The 20,475-nt window shown below is 32.9% G+C and overlaps 1 protein-coding gene and 1 pseudogene across 1 annotated transcript; both read left to right on the top strand.

Moving 5' to 3' along the window:
• Window positions 1-5,661: 5,661 nt before the first annotated feature.
• On the top strand, window positions 5,662-8,650 carry LOC120114950 (annotated as a pseudogene).
• A 7,128-nt stretch (window positions 8,651-15,778) lies between these two features.
• Window positions 15,779-16,529, top strand: LOC120114951 (major allergen Pru ar 1-like). The gene is made up of 3 exons (XM_039135717.1): window positions 15,779-16,006; window positions 16,173-16,178; window positions 16,235-16,529. Exons 1-3 carry the CDS (start codon window positions 15,830-15,832, stop codon window positions 16,526-16,528), a joined length of 477 nt encoding a protein of 158 aa, XP_038991648.1. The 5' UTR covers window positions 15,779-15,829; the 3' UTR covers window position 16,529.
• Window positions 16,530-20,475: the final 3,946 nt, after the last annotated feature.

Below are 20,475 nucleotides of genomic sequence, written 5' to 3' on the forward strand. Positions count from 1 at the left end.
TGATTGAGAATATTCTTTGAATAAATATCGTCTTTTACTTCCCAAATTAATCAAAAAAACATATAAAATTATAATAAAATGGTAGCCGATATTTGAGCGTTTATTATCAAATGGTTAATAGTCTATATAATAGATTATGTCACTTGTAATCATTCTAAATTAATAAAAATAATAATAAAATTATTATTAGATTTATTTTTAATAAATTCATTAAATTTCATTAAAATATTATAAAATAGTAATTCTCAAATTTATTAAAATAGTAATAGATATTGATCCATGATTTTTCCGGATAGTTGAGTCGGGTATGTGTTAAAAAATTTCATAATTGGGTATCCGACTTGACCTGGTACAATTAAATATTAATATATATTGGTTTTAAATTATATTGGTTTCTTAATATTTTACTTTAAATATTAAATTCTTTCAAGTTTTGCATTATGTACTTTTAAGTTTTAATTTTTTAAAAAAATAATAATTTATCAATATGAGATTCGAATTAAAAATTATGATTGGTAATAATATTTTTTGGAAATAAATTTTAATATATATATATATATCCTTAAAACTAATGATTGATTTTGTGTATTGATTGTGTATTATGAACTTTTAAATTTCATGTGTTCATATGTGTTTTAAAAAATACAAAATTTCAAAAAATAAAAATATATATGTATCAGGTACTCGCGACCCGAAAATGCATATACCTGGATTTTATAGGTGCCCGACTAATAGATACCCAGACTTAACGGTTTAGGACACGGGCCGATAAATATAATACATAGAGAATTAGATACTTGATACTTCAAGTACCCCAAAAATACGAGTCCACAATTTTAAACACTCTTATTCTGTTATGACCACGTGATAAATACAAATCAATAATTTTCTTCATATTTTTAATTATATTATTTTTTTTCTTTCGATTGACATTACTTGTTATTGTGCTAACATGATGATTTATTATATTAATATGAAATATGTACTTATTTGATTTTTTTTATCGAACTTGAGTGTAATTGATTTTTTATAAAACTCAATGATATAATTAATTTAATTGAAAATTCGATGAATAATTTTAATCTTTAAGAAAATCTAATAATTTAAAATTTTATTAAATTTTTTAAAATATTAAAAATATATTTAAATCATCCTAAAATATAAAAAAATTATAATTTGTTTTAAAAGTAAATAAAAATTATAAAATATCAGAAATTATAAAATAAATTATAAATATATAAAAATAAAAATGTGTACTCATTAGACTTGTAAATAAACCGAGCGAACACGAAAGAGGGTATGTTCATGTTCGTTTGTTTAATTTTAACCGAACAAATGGACAAACACGAACGACTAAACGAACGAAATTTCTTGTTTGTGTTCGTTCATGAAGGAATGCAGCTTGTTCATGATCATTCGTTAAAATAATAAACGAACACAAACGAACGTAAAAGAACGAACTTAAAATTAATTAGGTTTACATTTGAGAATAGTTTTTATTTCTAAATAATCTTAGGGCTCATACTTTCTTTAACTAATTTGGCTATTTTTTATTTGGGCTTAAAAATTGATTATATTTTAAAATATTATTGGGTTTAAGGTTAAAATTTATTAGACAATAATATTTTAAACAGATATGGAGATTAAGTTGAACATAAATAAACGAACATAAACGAACGGATTATCGAACATTCACAAACGTAAATGAACATGCAAACTCTTTTTTCATGTTCGTTCATTTAGTTAAACAAACATACAATCTTGTTCGTATTCGTTCGTTTAATAAATAAATGAACTTATAACTGAATAGTTCACGAACGATTCGTTAAACGTTCGGTCAGTTTACATACCTATCGGTCATCAATTGAGAAAATAACTCAAACATTTCATATTATCTTTAACTAGTGATCATTTATAACGTGAGACTATCCAAGTGTTATATAACTATATTATCTTGAAGCAGTGTTTCACGGAAGCTGGTAGAACGCAAGGCTCTTAATCTTGTGGTCGTGGGATCGAGTCTCACAGAGGGCAATTCATAACGGAGGTATTTCACGGAAGCTGCTCTCAATCTGGCGTTGGGGACAACCTATTACTCTACCTCCCTCTTACCCCATTACATATGAGAATAGGGTTAGCTAATTATTTATCTTGAAGCAGTGTTTAAACTTTTTTATGATCAATTCTGATATATAACATTACAAATGTTATCACTTTAAATATATTTACTGTGACGGTCATTTAAAAATCATGTTAAATGAAACGTGTCACATTTATATAATTTTAATTTTTTTTAAAATAATATTGCATTTAAAAAAAATCTCTATTTTTTAAAATTAGAAAAGGAAAAAAAAACCCACCCCGCCGTTGGCCTTTGCATCTGTTTGGACGTTTGGTGTAATGTAATATCGTATGATTGAGAATAAATCCATTAATGAATTTCTTCAAGTGGTGTTTGTATGATTGAGAATAAAGCAATCTGTTCACTGAAAAGTTCAGATTTCAAAATCCTGGAATAAGCTTCACTTCCTCATTCTTTAGCAGGCGACTCCTTATCTATCAACCCAAAGAGGTGTAGCCTCGAAGAAGATCTACACGGATAAACCGATCGCTACATATAGATGATTTCAACAACGAAGACGGTTAAGTCAAACTCGATATCATCCTAGGCAAAGAGATCGATATCGAACGAAAGAAAGAAGAAGATGATGCTGAAATTTCCAGTCGTAGTGAAGTTTCGTTCATCCCGGCCGGGAGGTTCAGGCCACTTTTTCTTCTCAGTGGAGTATCCATTTTTTTGTGTTTTTTTGGGAGGTCTTTGCTTAGCTTGAGAGCTACGAAAAACAAGGGCTCTCAAGGTTTTTCCTTAGAAAAGAGGAGCTGATGTTTCCTGCCATTTTTTTAGGCTGTGATAAAGCTGTGATAAAGCATGGGTTGGGGTTAGAGGAAGCGGCCGACGCCGCAACGGATGGTGAAGTGGATGAATGTTGCGGTGATGTTGACAGCTCGCCATTTATTTGTTTGGTTGGTTTTAGAAAAGTAAATAGAGGGAGATGATAAATGATTACGTGCGGCAGTCTTGATATATGATTTAAAAAAGTGTTATCGATTTTATTATTATTTTTAATAAAATTGATAAAAATTATCATAAATATTATTATTTTTTATCGATTTTATTATTATTAGGTGTTTTACTAAACTTGATAAAGTATTATCAGTTTTGTTATTTTTTTCTATTGATTTTGTTATTATTTGACATTTTACCATAAATGTTAAGAACATTAATATTTTAGGTAGAAATAATAATGTTTTCGGTAATTTTTATCGATTTTATTAAAAAATTAATAATAAAACTAATAACCCATTTCCTTAACCGTATATTAAAGTTGTCATACTATAGAATTTTCCTAAGAAAATGGATGAACAACAAAGAAGGCTTGACTTATCTAATGTGGTCAATATGATGTGGCACTTTTACTATTAAATAATTTCACGTTATATAACTGTTATTAAGTAAACGTTCGAGTAACAAAAAAAATTAATATTTAAAATTCAGTGAACAAATTGAAAGTACAATAAATGAAATAGGAGATAAAGTAAAATTTAGTAAATAAGTATGTAATTTATCCTTGTATCAAATATATTTTTAAAAGATTTAAGTTGATTTAGTCACTAAAAAATAAGTATTTAAATGTCGCAGAATCATAAAAAGAATAAGCATGTGGCATCATGCATCATGAATATATGTGTATATATTTGTTAATATAAAATCTATGTATTAATCCTTCACAATTTATAAAGGATTTCATCAAGAAAAAAAAAAAACTTGTAACGTTTTCTAATCTTCGCTGTTGGTCATCGTGGTAAATAAAATTTATAATCATAAAACACTCAAATATTTTGTAGCAATATGAAAATTGATAATTTTTGGGAAACCTATAATCATAAAATACTCAAATATTATTTACGATAACATGAAAAATTGACAATCTTGACTTTGCTTGACACCTCTCGAAGACTAATGGCAATGGGTTATACTTTATGCACAACCATTGACCATCGTTTTACATCACCCAGGGTCATATTCAATGTATTTGGTAATACTATGTATGGGTACGAACCGGGCCGTGTTAGATTTTCGGGGTTTGTATAAATTCTTATAAAAGGTCTATATTTTTTAGATATATTCGAATTCGAAATAATAATAATGACATTTTTTTGACAAACGTCGCAATAGGTCCATCTATAGTGGCGTTTTTTTAAAAAAGTCGTAACAATAATGACTTTTTTTGAAAAACGCCTCAATAGGTCCATCTATAGGGGTATTTATGCCACTATAGATACACTTTTTTGGGTTCTTTTTTTTTTTGAGTCCTACGCGGTCACGTACCTCGCGCCGGGTCAGCCACGGCTCTGTGTACGAATAGAGTTGTATATATGTGAACTTTTCCTGTTTTCGATTGTAATGGTTTACAGTGATGTTTCTAGAACTATTGTTTAGGATGAACACACGTATATTAATCATAATTTTTTTTATAGAAATAAATACAAACAAAATTTTAAAGTGAAAGTATTTAATAAAATAGACAATAAATTAAAAAAAAATTAGATATCTTAGTGGACACGTGTCCGCCCTAGACATTACATACATCCACCACTGATGGTTGGCGTTTCACCTATTTACTTGCTCTCAGATGAAATCCAAACTCGTTTAAATGCATGTACGATGTTTGATATATTATTTTAGATCATACTATATACCTTAGCTTATTTTTTTTAAAATATTTATAATAAAATAATAGTTTATTTAAATTTTTTAAATAATATCTTTATTTTAGAAAACATAATTTAAATTTATTTTGAAACCACAAATCTTTATCCAATATATTGAATAATTCTAGAAATATCTATCTAACCTAGGGATGGCAACGGGCCGGGTTCGGGCCTGGTATTGGTCCCCCGTCCCCGCTTCCCCGTCCCTGTTTAAAAAACTCATATTCGTCCCCGCTTAAAAAACCGCGGAGATTTAAACGGGGATCCTCATCGGGTAATAGAAGAAAACCGCGGGAGAACGGGTATCCCCGTTTAGCATAAAGGGTTATTTAAATGGGTATCTGGTCGAGTATCGGATCGGGTATATATATATTTAAATTAAATATATAAATTTTATATATATATATATATTTAAATTAAATTTATTAATAATATATATATATATAATAATAATTATTTTTAATATTTATCGGGCCGGGTAATCGGGGCGGGGATTACCAAACCCGCCCCCATCCCCGTCCCCGTTTAGCATAAACGGTTTTTCCCCGTCCCAGTTTAACATAAACGATTTTTCTCCGTCCCCGTTTAATTCAGTTTTCAGTTTTCCCCGTCGGGTTCGGGTATTTTTGCCATCCCTAATCTAACCTAATATTTGATTTGAATTAAGGTTTTAATTGAGTAATCCCTTCCACGCAAAAAGTAAAAGCATTAATATTAATTAATTAAATTAAATGACGATATAGTTAAGTAGTTACGAGCTTCATATAATAGCGTGGTTTCATTAGAAAATAATATTTATTCTAATATATAAATAAAAATTCAAAATCCCTAAAACTGTCTAGGGTTTTTATTCTTTCGATCCGTTTCTATAAAATCTCAAACTCACTGGTTTCATTTTCGAAGAAAAGCAGCTGCGCAATATGTCGTTGAGACCGAGCAGTAGAACTGAGGTACGTCGTAACCGCTACAAGGTGGCGGTTGACGCGGAGGAAGGCCGCCGTAGAAGGGAAGACAACATGGTGGAGATCCGGAAAAGCAAGCGCGAAGAGAGTTTACAGAAGAAGCGTCGTGAAGGCCTCCAAGCTCAACAATTGCCCGCTTCTCTTCAATCTTCAAACGTCGAGAAAAAAGTAAACCACAATCGCTTAAGCGAAACTTTCAATTTATGCTTTTTCCTCTGAAATTTAATTGATTTAGGGTTTTCTATTGCAGTTGGAGAGTCTTCCTTCGATGGTTGCCGGCGTTTGGTCCGATGACGGCGCGGCACAGCTAGAAGCAACAACTCAGTTCCGTAAATTGCTTTCAATTGGTAATTTTTCTTACATTTCTTTCTTTTTCTCCATCATTCATTAACTTAGTTTATGTAAATAACTTGGCTTTTTAATTTAATAAACAGAGCGGAGTCCCCCAATTGAAGAAGTGATACAGTCTGGCGTCGTTCCTCGCTTTGTGGAGTTCCTTATGAAGGAAGATTTCCCACAGCTTCAGGTATAAGTTCTTGAATTCTAATAAGGATTTTTTGGGTTTAGTTCTTTGCTATAATTTGTAATACAATGGAAAAACTTGTATTTTATGGCTGCTTGAGCACTTACAAATGTGGCTTCTTTATTGCTTATGTCCATTTCTTGGGGGTTTAATTATATTATATTATTTGTTTATTTGGGAAACTTGTAGTTTGAGGCTGCTTGGGCGCTAACAAATATTGCTTCTGGAACATCTGAGAATACGAAGGTAGTTATTGATCATGGGGCTGTTCCTATATTGTAAAGCTTCTTGGTTCCCCAAGTGATGATGTTCGAGAACAGGTATAATCTTTAAAAGTTTATCCTTTGAATTAAGTTTGTTTGAGACTTGTGATTCTGGGATTATTGTTGTTTTTACTAGTAATGATGATAAGTGATATGTTTGTAAATATTTAGGCTGTGTGGGCATTGGGGAATGTTGCTGGAGATTCCCCTAGATGTCGTGATCTTGTTCTTAGTCACGGGGCTTTGATGCCGCTGTTAGCGCAGTTGAATGAACACTCAAAGTTGTCATTGCTGAGAAATGCGACTTGGACATTATCAAATTTCTGCAGGGGCAAGCCGCAGCCTCCATTTGATCAGGTTTTCATCTTGTTTTGTGCATTGTTATTTAGTAGTCCTCTCCTTTATTTTGCGTCTTTAATTGAACTTTTACATGGATATCTGTTGGCTAGGTGAGGCCTGCTCTTCCCGCGCTTGAACGTCTCATTCACTCAAACGATGAAGAAGTTCTCACTGATGCCTGTTGGGCTCTATCGTATCTGTCTGATGGCACAAATGACAAAATTCAAGCTGTGATTGAGGCAGGAGTTTGCCCACGACTTGTTGAGCTCTTACTGTGAGTATAACATCCTAAAACATCTTTAGGGCCCTCTTATTTATTTTTCTGTGGAATGTGGACCATATGTTTATACATGTATTTTTTGCAGTAATCCCTCTCCTTCAGTGCTCATTCCTGCTCTCCGTACGGTCGGAAATATTGTGACAGGAGATGATTACAGACTCAGGCATAGTTTAAGATTCTGCTTCATTCTTAAGTTTTGGTTTCTGCTTCAGTTGGTTTTTACCCTATGTTGTTGACTTTATGTCGTTCATTTTCAGTGTATGATTGACCATGGTGCATTAACTTGCCTTGTGAGCCTGTTGACCCATAACCATAAAAAGAGCATAAAAAAAGAGGCTTGCTGGACTATCTCAAACATTACAGCAGGAAACAAGGAACAGATTCAGGTGAGTAATCATGGCAATATGTGCTTCAAGGGTGTTTCTAATTGTCTGAATTTACTGATTCACTGCCCCTTTTCACTATTGGAAGTTGTCTACCATGCTATGCTTACCATTATGCTAAAATTGTTCTAGGCTGTGATCAATGCTGGGATAATTGTTCCCCTGGTTAGCCTACTTCAGAATGCTGAATTTGATATAAAGAAAGAAGCAGCATGGGCGATTTCAAATGCTACCTCTGGTGGTACTCATGATCAAATCAAGTATGCTATTTGTTTATCTGTTTTCTGATGTCAATTTCTTCATTTCATTCTTATTGAACATGGGGATAAGTCATTCTTGTTATGTGAACATGTAGGTACCTGGTCAGTCAAGGATGCATACAACCTTTGTGTGATCTCCTTGCATTCCCTGATCCAAGAATCATAACAGTCTGTCTAGAAGGGTTGGAGAACATTCTGAAGGTTGGTGAAGCTGAGAAGGCTGCTAGTGGCGGAGAGATTAACAATTGTGCCCAGTGGATAGAAGATGCCGAGGGATTAGAAAAGATTGAAAACCTACAGAGTCACGACAATAACGAGATCTATGAGAAAGCAGTCAAGATTCTTGAGACTTACTGGCTAGAGGAGGATGAAGAGACACTGCCTTCTGGTGATGCTACTCAGCAGAATTTCCAGTTTGGAGGAAATGATGTAAAGGTTCCATCCGGTGGATTCAACTTCAGTTGAAGGTTTGTGTTCTTATCGCGGATTTAACCTCAAACTTGAGGGTTGTTTATTTTCTTGTGTGCTGGAGTTATCCATTAATTCTACAGCAGGTCTTCAGCTGGTTGGATGAAGCAAGCAGTTCGTAATGGGGGCGATGGTTGATACATTGGGGGTCAAAAGTTTGGTCGGACACCTCGTGTGTCCAGTTATCTAGTTGGTCCAGTTTCACTGTGGTGAACAATGTGGCAAGGTAAGTCTATCAAAAATATGATTTCTGAATATGGAGGGGGAGTGGTCACTGTTGTGAGACCAAGAAATTACAGGTGAAGTCAAGTGGTGCAACCTAATTCCAAGGAAGTTTCTTCCACTCTAATGGAAGTGTTGGTAGTTGCATTGTGTTTGTGTCGTGTCTGAATTTGTTTCGGTTTTTAGATGGTCGTTATCTGCTTAGGATACCGAGTATTGCTGAACCTCATTTTATTATCTTTATTTGCTAGAAAAATTAAAGAAATTAGCAGTATTATCTTTATGTGTGTATTTGTTATCTATGGAAACACCTTTTAATATTTGTTTTACGCTAAATCGATGTTTAAACACATAAAAGAACAAAACCCTCTAATTGATGGAACTCGAAATGATATCAGTTTCAGTAGGTTTAATGTGAATATGATATTTATGATAAATGATTCATTTTATCATGTTTAATTATCTAATATTTTGTATTTAATAAAGTATTGATTTTATTTGTTACGTATTGTCTCACTCTATTTTATCAATGTTACATGAAATTGATTGTCATTTATGTCGCAGGTAAGAGATTTTTTTTAAAGTTTATTCAATAATAATTACATATTAAGTTGTAACAAAAATATATGTAAATCGTATTGGATATAATATTAATCAATACATGAACACCTAACGGTTTGCTAGGCCAGCAGGGTTATCTGAATTCGAAACCTTAAAAGAAAATGGACGATCGAACTGCTATTAATCCCCGGGAAGCTAATAGCGCAGCCGGTGCTCTTGCTCGAAGCAGTTTTGCTAGGCCATAAGGGTTATCTGAATTGCAGTATCCTCCTGATGCTATTCAACGTTTAATCCAGTACGATAAGACTGGAAGTAGCTCTTCAACTAACTGCCAAGTTTTAGCTCGTTTCATTTGTTACCAAAAAAAAAACCTAACGGTTCCGATCCAATGCCGTGCGACGACAACTCCGGGGCCAGCGTAAAGTGGCATCTTTACTCAGTTTCTCTCGAGGATGGAGTGCTAGGATCACGATATTCAACTGGGATGAAATCACCTTCCCGGATTGGTTTGCCGCGGTACAATTGCATAAAGCAACCCCTGGTTTTCAAAAGGTGTATTCCTTCAATGGATCTGCCTTGGAGTTGGATGGTGTTAACAATACTATATTCATGCAAGGACTTCCCGGATTAAACTATATCGTTGCACAAACCGATGGAGAGAATCCCGAGAGAGATCCTTGGGTGCCCGGAAAACAATAGACGGTTATCTCGTTCACCAAGAAAACTACCCCTTCCATCAACATTGCTTCAAGGGACGGATTTCCGTCGAAAGTTTTCTTCAACGGTGAGGAGTGTGCACTCTCTTCAACGTTGCCAACGAACAGCGGTCATCGAAAGGGATCGGAGATGGCAATCTCGGTCTTTGTATTAGTTCTTGAGTTCATGTTGGTTCAACAATAGATAGAAATTAATGTGCCATTAGTTGATTTTTTTTTTAATAAAACGGTCAGCTCATTTATTACTCAACCAAGAAAAATGTAAATGGGTTCATGGAATCCAACTAAGAAAGCAAAACGATGAAAACATAAAACAAAGCAAAGCAAACAAACAAAAAGCAAAACTAAAGGCACCTAAGAGCTGCCCGTTCATCTTCTCGCTCCAAAAACAAGTTGCATTGAGACATCGACGGCGAGAGAAGACAGAACCAAATAGAGCCTGTGTAAAACTGCATATCCTTCGAAGATGAGCTTAAACCGAAGCCATCCATCTCCTATCCTCCAAAGCCTTTAACTCCGCACAACCCGGTGCTTCGTCAACCCAGAACGAATCCTCCGAGTTAGTACCCGAGACCGTCGCTATGCAGTGAGCCACCATGTTTCCTTTCCTTGGGATGAAGTTAAACGAAGCATGCATGAAAGGAATCCGCCCGTTGCTGAGTTTCCCAAACTAACGCACTGATTTCAAAAAGGTCAGGAGATCTGTTCTCGAGCTTCTCTATCATGGTTCTTGAATCGCCTTCTATGATAATCGACCGGAAACCCATCTCACCTGCGAAAATCACCGCATGCAGTGCGACAATAGCCTCCGCCTGAAAAACAGAGGTAATCCTCGAGACTCTTCTGATGCATGCACCCAAAATAAATCATTCCTCATTCCGAATAACGATACCTGACGGGGATCTTCTGATGCATGCACCCAAAATAAATCATTCCTCATTCAAGTTCACCACACGGGGATCTTCTCCCGATTGAAGACAATGCAAAATTAATAGATGCGAATTGAAATACCATGGACCTTCCGAAACAATTTTTCATATTGAAATTAGCATAGGTAAACTGACCACTCGACAACGGTAATTTCTTCTTCCTCTTCAACAATTTCCTCGTATCAACACCCACACGAATCCGAAGACCGCCCGAATATCCCAACGAAACAACAGAACTATCATATTCAATAAAAGTCCCAATAAAATTGCGGAATTGTTGAGCAACCTGTTCAGAAATGTATCCAACCGGCAGATCATTCACAAGAATCCATAAATTTACCACATTCAAGTCCACCTCACGGGGATCTTCTCCCGATCGAAGACGATGCAAAATTAATAGATGCGAATCGAAATACCATGGACCTTCCGAAACAATCCGACCCACAACATCATCATGATACAATCGAAACCATGTTAATTAAAATATAAAAATATACGACATACATAACCTGTTTGAGTACCTTTCTGAAAATACATTTATAACTTTATATTCTCAATTAAATATAAAATGAAAATTTGAAAAATTAACAAATCAATCCTAAATTAAAATTACAAAACCATATTAATATATTAATACAGTCCTTTGGACAATTTTAAGAAGGCGAGGAGGGGCATTTCCATTATTAATTTTCTGCATTTTCTTTCTAGAATCTCTAAATTGAAATCTTAAATGCAAGAGCTAAGAAAAGTGATACAATTAGTCTTTCAAAAAAAATATTATAAAAAGAAAAATAAAAGTTTTCATAAAGCTAAAATAATACTTTCTTTGTCCTATTAAATTTGTTCTTTATTGATTTTTTTTGCCAAATTTTCTTAACTTTAACTCATTATTATCTAAAATTTAGATAAAATGTCAATTTTTAATTTATTAAGTTTTGGGTTTATTTCAAAATTTGTGTTTTCTTTTTTTAATTTTTTTTCATGTTAAATAAAAAATTTAAATTTACCAGAGTGTGACACGTGTTTCTTAACGGGGAAATTAACAACGTTGACGACCTGAGCACCTAAATACTGACGTTTGTAACATTAGATACCTCAATGAGTCAACAAATAGTTTATACTCCTATTTGAGAAAAACAGTATAGTTTAGGCACTTATTTTGGTATTAAGCCTATTTAAAATAACATATTAACTTACACCGACTGAATCGGATGAGCTATCCAACTCATAAACATGTCTTCTCACTGTATTTTAAAATTAAACAAAAATTTTACTGACGAAAATCATTGTAATGATAAGTACATTAAAACGAATATTATTTTTAAATTCTATTTTATTTGTTTATATTTATTTTTAAATAAAATTTAGTATATTTGCTTTCTAGATAGTCAAGTATTCTCAAGCATTTGACTGTGTTATTTTACTAAATATTCTTTTGAATTCTTCATTTATGACATTTATATATTACAATAATAAATTAGTGAATCAAAGTTTTCCTTCATCTTAGAATTGAACTGAAAATGACCAAATTGATAAACTAAAGTTATGTGTTCAAAATTGAAGCATTGCAAATTTTAATGACAAAATCAATGCATAAATTAAAATTTCATGTCATCATCAAATTGTTACGTCAACAGACTGTTAATGGTTTAATGACTCGATACTTACATTGAACCCAAAAGCAATATTATGTGCTAAAATTAAAGCAACTGAAAGTTCAATGATAAAAATGACATAAGACCTAAAGTTTAGTGATATTTGGTTTAATTTATGATAAACTACACCATATATCACCGAATTTTTGGTGGACATATTATTTATATCGATAAACTTTCAATTGCTTTAATTATGGTATTGAATTTTGATTTTCGCTTCAGTTATATCCCTGGATCTTTAACTCAGTAATGTCGCGATGACTGATAATTGTCAACGTGGATGCCACATTAAAATGAAATTGTTTTTGGTGTGACTGTTTTTTATGTCCAAATTGACCAGAAATAATGTCGTTTTACTGAAGGAACTTGAGGGAAAAATAAAATGCTTCTAAGATGCTCGTTTTTCCAATAAAATGACATTTTGGGCAAAAATTGTTACATGAAAATGAAGTTGTTTTGGTGCGATGTCCACGTAGACAATCATAATTCACTTCATAGTGTTGTTACTGAATTAACAGTTTAATATTATAATTGGAACATCAATAAAAAATTAGTGTTATAATTGATAGTATTTAATGTAATGTCACGTCCCAATTTAGGTACTAAATTTTTTCTTAATTTAATTTTGAGAATTAAATTAAAATTTTAATTTCATAAAGCAACAAAGATTCAAAGACTTGAGACGTGAGTTTTCCATTTCCCAAGTGAGAGGAGTTTAAAATCCCTCCTAGCTTTGTAGAGGCTTTCCAAAATAGAAACACATAGCTCTCTCTCTCTCCACTTTTAGATTTCTCTCTCGTATTTTTTGTACAAGAACCTTTCATCGTCGTTTCGTTACCGTTCAGAGTTTCGTTCATTTCATCGTCCATACCATCATGTTTCTGGTGAAATTTTGAGTTCACCGGTGTTTATATTTTATTAATTGTCACCGAATTTTGAAGGAGTGAGGAGGAACTAGTTTTCAATGTTACAAAATTGAGCTCTCTGTTGTTCACCGTCATAAATCGAGCTTGGTAGTGACTCAAAACACCGTTTTATGCATTTTACAATTTTTTTCAAAAATTTTTCGACGCCTCAAACTGCCTGCGCGTGGGGCTCTTCCATTACCTCGGGGAGATGATTCGAAAAGTGAGTCAATCCAACCAACATACTGAGCTAGCTCGTATACCTATTTGACCCAAATCTAACAAGTTTATCCCAACTGAATCAGTCCAACTTAGTCCAATTGGCCCAACCCAATCGACCCAAATAGATTGGTCTATCTGAACCCAACTAAACTAGTACAACTGAGCCTAATCGAATTGAATGTTAACAACCTTTGACTATCGTTGATCGTTAATTGCCGTTGATCGATGTTGACTTTGACCTTTGATCGATATTGACTTTTTTCAAAAGCCTCTTTCTTGACTTTTTTCGATGTCCTAAGTATGATTTTGTGGTATGCTTTGCCAAATTCTAACCCGAAGGTCCCTAAATAAGCCCGTTAACCCAAAATGCATTATATTTTTAGTATTTTTACGTGTTTATTGGATTTTGAATATGGAATTGATTTGGAATTATATTTTTATGAAGGTACTCATATTTCCCCCATCGAGGATCAATTAGATCCTACACTTCTCATATAGAAAATTCACACAATTCGCATACTTTGAGAGTTACTTGAAGGTTTTCAGAAATTATTTAAATACAAATTTGTAATTTATCATATAAGGTCAATGATATAATTTCTTCCGATTTGTAGGATCTAGCTGCAGATCATGATAAGCAGACCCAGTACTAGACTACCTTGTCAAACTTCTCAGACCTATATAGGTGTGTTCCTGATGGTGTTACATTACTATTTTGATTTATTTGTTTGAATTGATATGGACTTTTGATGATATTGAATTTATGATTTCCTTGTTATTGTATTTTTTGAATATAATTTTAAATCATATAATGTTTTCATGTTTTAAATATTAAACTATTGTTTTGAATTAAATACATGTATATTTACTTTCATTGGGCATTATTGGAGGAAGTATATGAGTCTATGACTTGTAAGATCTTACTGCAGGCTCTTCTGCTTTGTAGACATGATAAATCCTTACCACATGTCCTTATGCTCTAAGTATAAAGTCCTTATCGGGTGTACAAGTAGGAATATGGTTCTTTGGAACCTACACATTCTGGTGTTTGGATCGGGTGATTGTCATGTTTTTTAAACATTTTTCTAAATTGATTTTTTACCGAAGTGTTTGACATCCGTATGTTTTTGTACGCTGTAAGGAGCACACTTAGATTTTTAGTTTACTCTTTAATTTTTCACATTTTCAGATATTACCAGACAATAGGCTAGCACACTTGGTATTAGGATAAACAGACCCAGTAGTAGGCTATCCTGTCAAACTTCTCAGACCGATATAGGCGTGTTCTTGATGGTGTTACATTACTATTTTGATTTATTTGTCTGAATTGATATGAACTTTTGATGATACTGAATATTTTAATGACATGATTTTTGATTTATTATATACCATTGATTGATTTTATGATTTTCTAGTTATTGTATTTTCTAAATATGATTTTAAATCATATAATGTTTTCATGTTTTAAATATGATTTTTAAAACATGTTTTCTAAATTGATTTTTTACCGAAGTATTTGACATCCGTATGTTTTTATACATCATAAGGAGCACACTCGACTTTTTAGCTCACTCTTTAATTTTTAACATTTTTAGATATTACCAGACAGTAGGCTAGCATACTTGGTATTACGATGATCGATCATTTCTCCTTTTTGTATCAATGTGTATATCTCTATATGTATTTTTTGTTATATTTTGGTGACACGAGTTTTTACCATTGTCTTTGTATATCTGCATTATCGATATTTTATTCTGGACATATTTCTATGTGGATTTCTGATGATAGTACATTTACATGTTCATCGTTATGGATTTTATTGGGTATATATTTTTATAATATCCTATTTATGCGTATTTATTTATTTATTATTGATTTTAACAATGTTTTAAAATTTGAAAGATTTTCTTGAATATTATATGTGAAAGATTAGATCTGACCGTAATGTCTGAGCCGGATCTAGGGATTTACACGTAGTTTACCCATAATTTTATAAAAAGCACAAATTATTAAGTCTTTCGTTGACTTTTCATTTCTAAGAGTTGTATATTACAATAATAAACTAGTGAAACAAAGTTTTCGTTCATCTTAGAAAAGGAATTCTGTAAGCAATTTTCAGTAAATAAATCTCAATCAAATTGAATATGTAAGCGATATTTTAAATTATTTTATGAAATCCTTTATGCAGCACGACAGTCTTGACTATTTCTAATCGAACGATATAAAAAAAAAATGAAAGAAATGAAATTATTAAGGTTCAATTTCAGTCTATAAATACCATCTCAGTTGTCATTTCTTACCACACCTCAAACACAAATTATCTCCCTGTGTTTAGTTTTTGTACAATTTGAAGATTTTCAAGCTCATCATGGGTGTATTCACGCATGAAATGGAGGTTAGTTCCCCACTTCCCACAGGCAAGGCATTCAAGAGCTTTGTACTTGAATCGGACACCCTTTTCCCAAAGGCCGCCCCTTTCGCAATCAAGGGCGTTGAGTACCTTGAAGGAAATGGTGGCCCTGGTAGCGTCAGGAAGGTCACCTTTGTGGATGGTAACCATTTACTTCCTTTCTCATTTTATTGTCCCTAAAAATATAATTATGTGTTCGAGGTTGATAAATTTATAAAGTTGGGATCGTGTTAATCTCAGAGGACAACATCTATTTCGAGGATTATATCAATAAGAATGATCTTACAATAATACTATAATAGTTCCAATATTTCACAGTTCTTTTTCCGTCTGGTTTGAAGTTTTACATGGCTGATAATAAACGGCTGGGGGTTCGATTACCTGAAGGAAAAGATCGATGATATAGACCAAGACAATTTGTCATACACGTACACAGTGATCGAAAGCGATCTTTTCAAGAACATAATTGAGAAAATCAGCTACGAGACCAAGTTCGCTGTTGCACCAAATGGAGGAACAACTGTTAAAGTGACCACCCACTTTTACTCCGTCGGCGACATCGAGATCAAGGAAGAAGCAGTCAAGGATTCACTGGAGAAGCGAGCCCGAGTTTTCAAGGCTGTTGAAGAGTACCTCTTGGCAAACCCAGATGCATAAATGTATAAGTTTCTTGGTGTTACTAATGGTGTGGTTTCCATGTTTCCTTGTGTTTTCCAGTGTGTGATTTGGGTAACAAGAGCGATGGTCTGTGGACTTGATTATCTGTATTTCCATTATAATAAAAGAGTTTTGAGGTGTTGTCTTTCATATACATGAAAAATAAACATATATTTGAAGTTGAAATCACTGTAGTTTTACATCCCAAACTATGAATCTCATTCTAAATCACTCCTCGAACTTCTGAACATTCTACTTAATTTCAACCTCCAACTATGATCTTCATTCTAAATTGATTCCCAGACTTTTGAATGTTTCAATTTCATCTCAAACTATCAGTATATATTAATCACATCCCATGTTAATAAAACTATCAAGCTGCTATAATATTATGTTTTTGAAAAAAAATTAGGTTAAATTATGGTCGAGACTAATTACATATTTAGATAAATTGGGGATGGAAGATTCAAAAGTTTGGGAACTAATTTAAAATGAGGGTTATAGTTAGAGATAAAATCGAAATGTTCAAAGTTTAAGGACTAATTTAGAATGTTAGGTATAGATTGAGAACAAAATTAGAATATTAAAACATTTAAAAATTAATTTAGATCGAGTGTTATTATTTAACTTGGCATTGCTAAAATTTAATGGAAATTGACAACAACTTGGTGAATTAAAAATAAGTTGAGAACCCAATAGACAATGACATGACACTTTCAATATCTTATTAATTCAAATAATTAGTCAATTATATTAGATAGAAACATATATGTTAAATTATATAAATGATCACTAATATTTGAGAAAATTTTTCTTTTATCTATTGATAAGTAACAATTTAATCACTAATTTTATTGGTTTGTAACAAAATGGCCGTTCAACCATTAACAACAGTTACTAAAGTAAAAGAGTGCTAATGTGGTATGTTAGTTTATTTTTTGGTATTATTTGATCACGTGAGACCATTTTAACCGGCCCTCACATCTTCGTTCTCTTTTTCTTCTACTCTTCATTTCTGACCTTTCTCCAAGTTCATCATTCCCAAATCTTTAAACTTTCCTAATTTTCTCTTTATTCCCTATAATCAGAAGTCCAACTACAACCCCTTCCACCTCTGTTCATATTGGCTTTATTCCAACATGTGTTTGTACTACGTGAGTGAGAGACGACGTTTAGGTGGTCATAAAATGAGGTGGAAAGGATTGCAATTGAGCTTTTCATTGGAGAAGATGGAGAAAAAAAGAGGAAAATTTAAGGATATGGGAAGGATGTGAATGGAGAAAGAAGGGAAACAATAAGTTAAAGAAGAAAAAGAAAAAGGAAAAGAAGTGAGAGTCGATCAAAATGATCTAACATAGTCAAATGATGACAAAGAAAAAATAGATTAACGTGTCACATCAACATTCTGTTACTCTAGAAATCGTCACAACCATTATTACCACTATCGATATATATAGGTTTACTTTTGTGGTTTCATTGAAATAACCATTCAGCTCAGTTGGTAGAGCACAAGGTTCTTAACTTTGAGGTCGTGAAATCGAGTCATATGGAGGGTATTTCATAATTTAGAGGTCTCTTACGGAAGTTGCTCTCAACTTAGTGTTGAGGTCAGCCTATTATCTTTCCTCCCCTTCCCTCATTACATATGGGAACAAGGGACGACTATTTTTTTTTTTTGTGATTTCATGGCGTTGAACGTTTAATGCTGTGATTTCCAAATTTCATATGGTATGTGGCTTTTATTATCCGTAGTTCTACACACACTCCTTTTTACTCATCTCATGTGAGCGCATTTGTGCAACGTTTTTTTTGGTCCATTAGGATAAATGGGTATATTATTTGATAAAATAATGTAAGTTAAAGTTTATTTTGGGATCTACGATATTTTTATAGTATTTATAGAACTAATCACGTTGAGGTGACGAGTTCCAATAAAATATTTTTTATTTAAACTCATCTCTTCGAGGGAGTTCTAATAAAATATAATTATTTATTAAAATGTATCATATAGTTAAAAAGTTTTAATAAAAAATATTTTTTATTAAAACTTGTCACATCGACGTGATAAGTTCCATGTACCGTAGAAAATGTAGATTCCAAAATAAAAATATTTGTATCCTATTTTGCAAAAAAAAAAAATTGATTCGGGCTGCCCTATTGGGCCAAAAAAGCCCTTGTGCAACCTCCTTATGTTTTGTTAGCCCAACGGTTTCATATCACTCGGCTGATTCTTCTGGGGCACCACGACCTTAACCAGGCAGAGGTCACGGAAACTAAGGGTGACCGTACTGATTAAATTGATAAAATTATATATGAAACAAATAAATTTTATTAAATTATTTAAAATTAAATAAATTGATAGATTGTATAACGTCAAGAAATAAATATTACCATAGCATTTAATTTCTATCATATCAAATGAATTTCGGTGACCAAACTGATTAACATTTGTAAGTTTGTTAAAAATATTGAACCTATTTTTTTGTTCGGTGACCGACATATAAAATCAATAATAGAGAAACCAATAAGGTAATTTACCCAGAAAACTACTAACCGCAAACGATGCCTTTTTCCCTAAGATATTTGCCTTCTAGATAGAGTCTTCTAAAGCATTTGATTGTTTATTTTTATATTTTTCTCAAGCATTGTACTGTTTTTTTTCTTTTCATTTTCTACTTGTATATATAGGGACATAATCATCTTACACAAGTAAAACTCTTTTTGTTTTCACATATTTAAGACCGTTACATGAGTGAAAATAGATAGTTGAGATTAAAGTAAGAATACGAAGATATTTACTGGAAAAAAAACAATGAGTCAATCTTAGCGATCTATTTTCACTCATCCATGATCTTAAATCTGTGTAAAACTAAAGATTTTATATAACCATGTTTCCAATCTATTTATCTACTAATCTTGATCGGGTACTACAGAAGTAAGGGTGACTGTCTTAACCCAATTTATTCCATTCGCAATCGCTAGGATTCGAACCTCTGACCTGCTTAGGAAATCTACTATCTAATCACACTAGATCAACTGGTTGTTGGTTCCGGCTGATATATTTTTTTTCAATCTGTATGACATTTACTTTTGGGAATAACCCACGTGGGCATTGACGGAATGCTAGGTATGACTCATATACCATTGGCGGTACGAGGTATTTTTGTAATTGTACCGGGGTTACTATATATATGTAATTGTAACCTAATTTTGGATTATTGCGATAATAAAAGAACAACACTCACGCTCTCGAGGACGTAGGCACATTGTGAACCTCTTTAAATCTTGTGTTCTTTATTTGCTTTACTGCTTGTTGATTTCTTGAGTTAATTAGCCTATTTTCAAAACAATTGGTATCAAGAGCAAGGTTTGAGATGGCTATGTCAGGTGCAAATTCGAAGTGGAGAGTTTAACGGTCATGGTAACTTTGGATTATGGCAAACGATGGTAAATGATTTGTTGGCATAGTAAGGGATTTTAAATGCTCTACGACCTCAAAAGCCAAAATCAATGAAGGACGATGATTAGAAAGAACTGCAACAGCGAGCGGCATGAACAATAAGGTTATGTGGTAAACCAGGGTTATGTATCATGTAATGGGTCTGTCGTCTCCATGAGAAATATGGAAAAAATTGGAAAGTCAGTTTATGTCCAAATCCCTAACGAATAAACTGTATCTAAAGCAGAGGTTGTATGAGTTGCAGATGAAAGGTCATGATTTGGAAGAGCACATGAATGTCTTCAATCAAATAATTACAGATTTGGTTCAACTTGATGTGAAGATCGAGAATGAAGACAGAGCAATGATTATGTTATGTTCACTGCCTTTTACGAACACGTGGTGACTACTCTTACATATGGAAAAGAAACAATCAATGTTGAAGAGATTACTGTAGCCTTGTTAGCTCACATCCAACGGAAGTAGAATGCAGGAAAAAGCTATCATG

This window comes from Hibiscus syriacus, unplaced genomic scaffold (assembly GCF_006381635.1).
Source record: "Hibiscus syriacus cultivar Baekdansim isolate YM2019G1 unplaced genomic scaffold, ASM638163v2 tig00110257_pilon, whole genome shotgun sequence".
In the NCBI taxonomy this organism is placed as follows: Eukaryota; Viridiplantae; Streptophyta; class Magnoliopsida; order Malvales; family Malvaceae; genus Hibiscus; species Hibiscus syriacus.

What these genes read in the sequence shown, in the direction of transcription:
- LOC120114951 (XM_039135717.1), top strand. Translation starts at nt 15,830, where the DNA reads ATGGGTGTATTCACGCATGAAATGGAGGTTAGTTCCCCACTTCCCACA.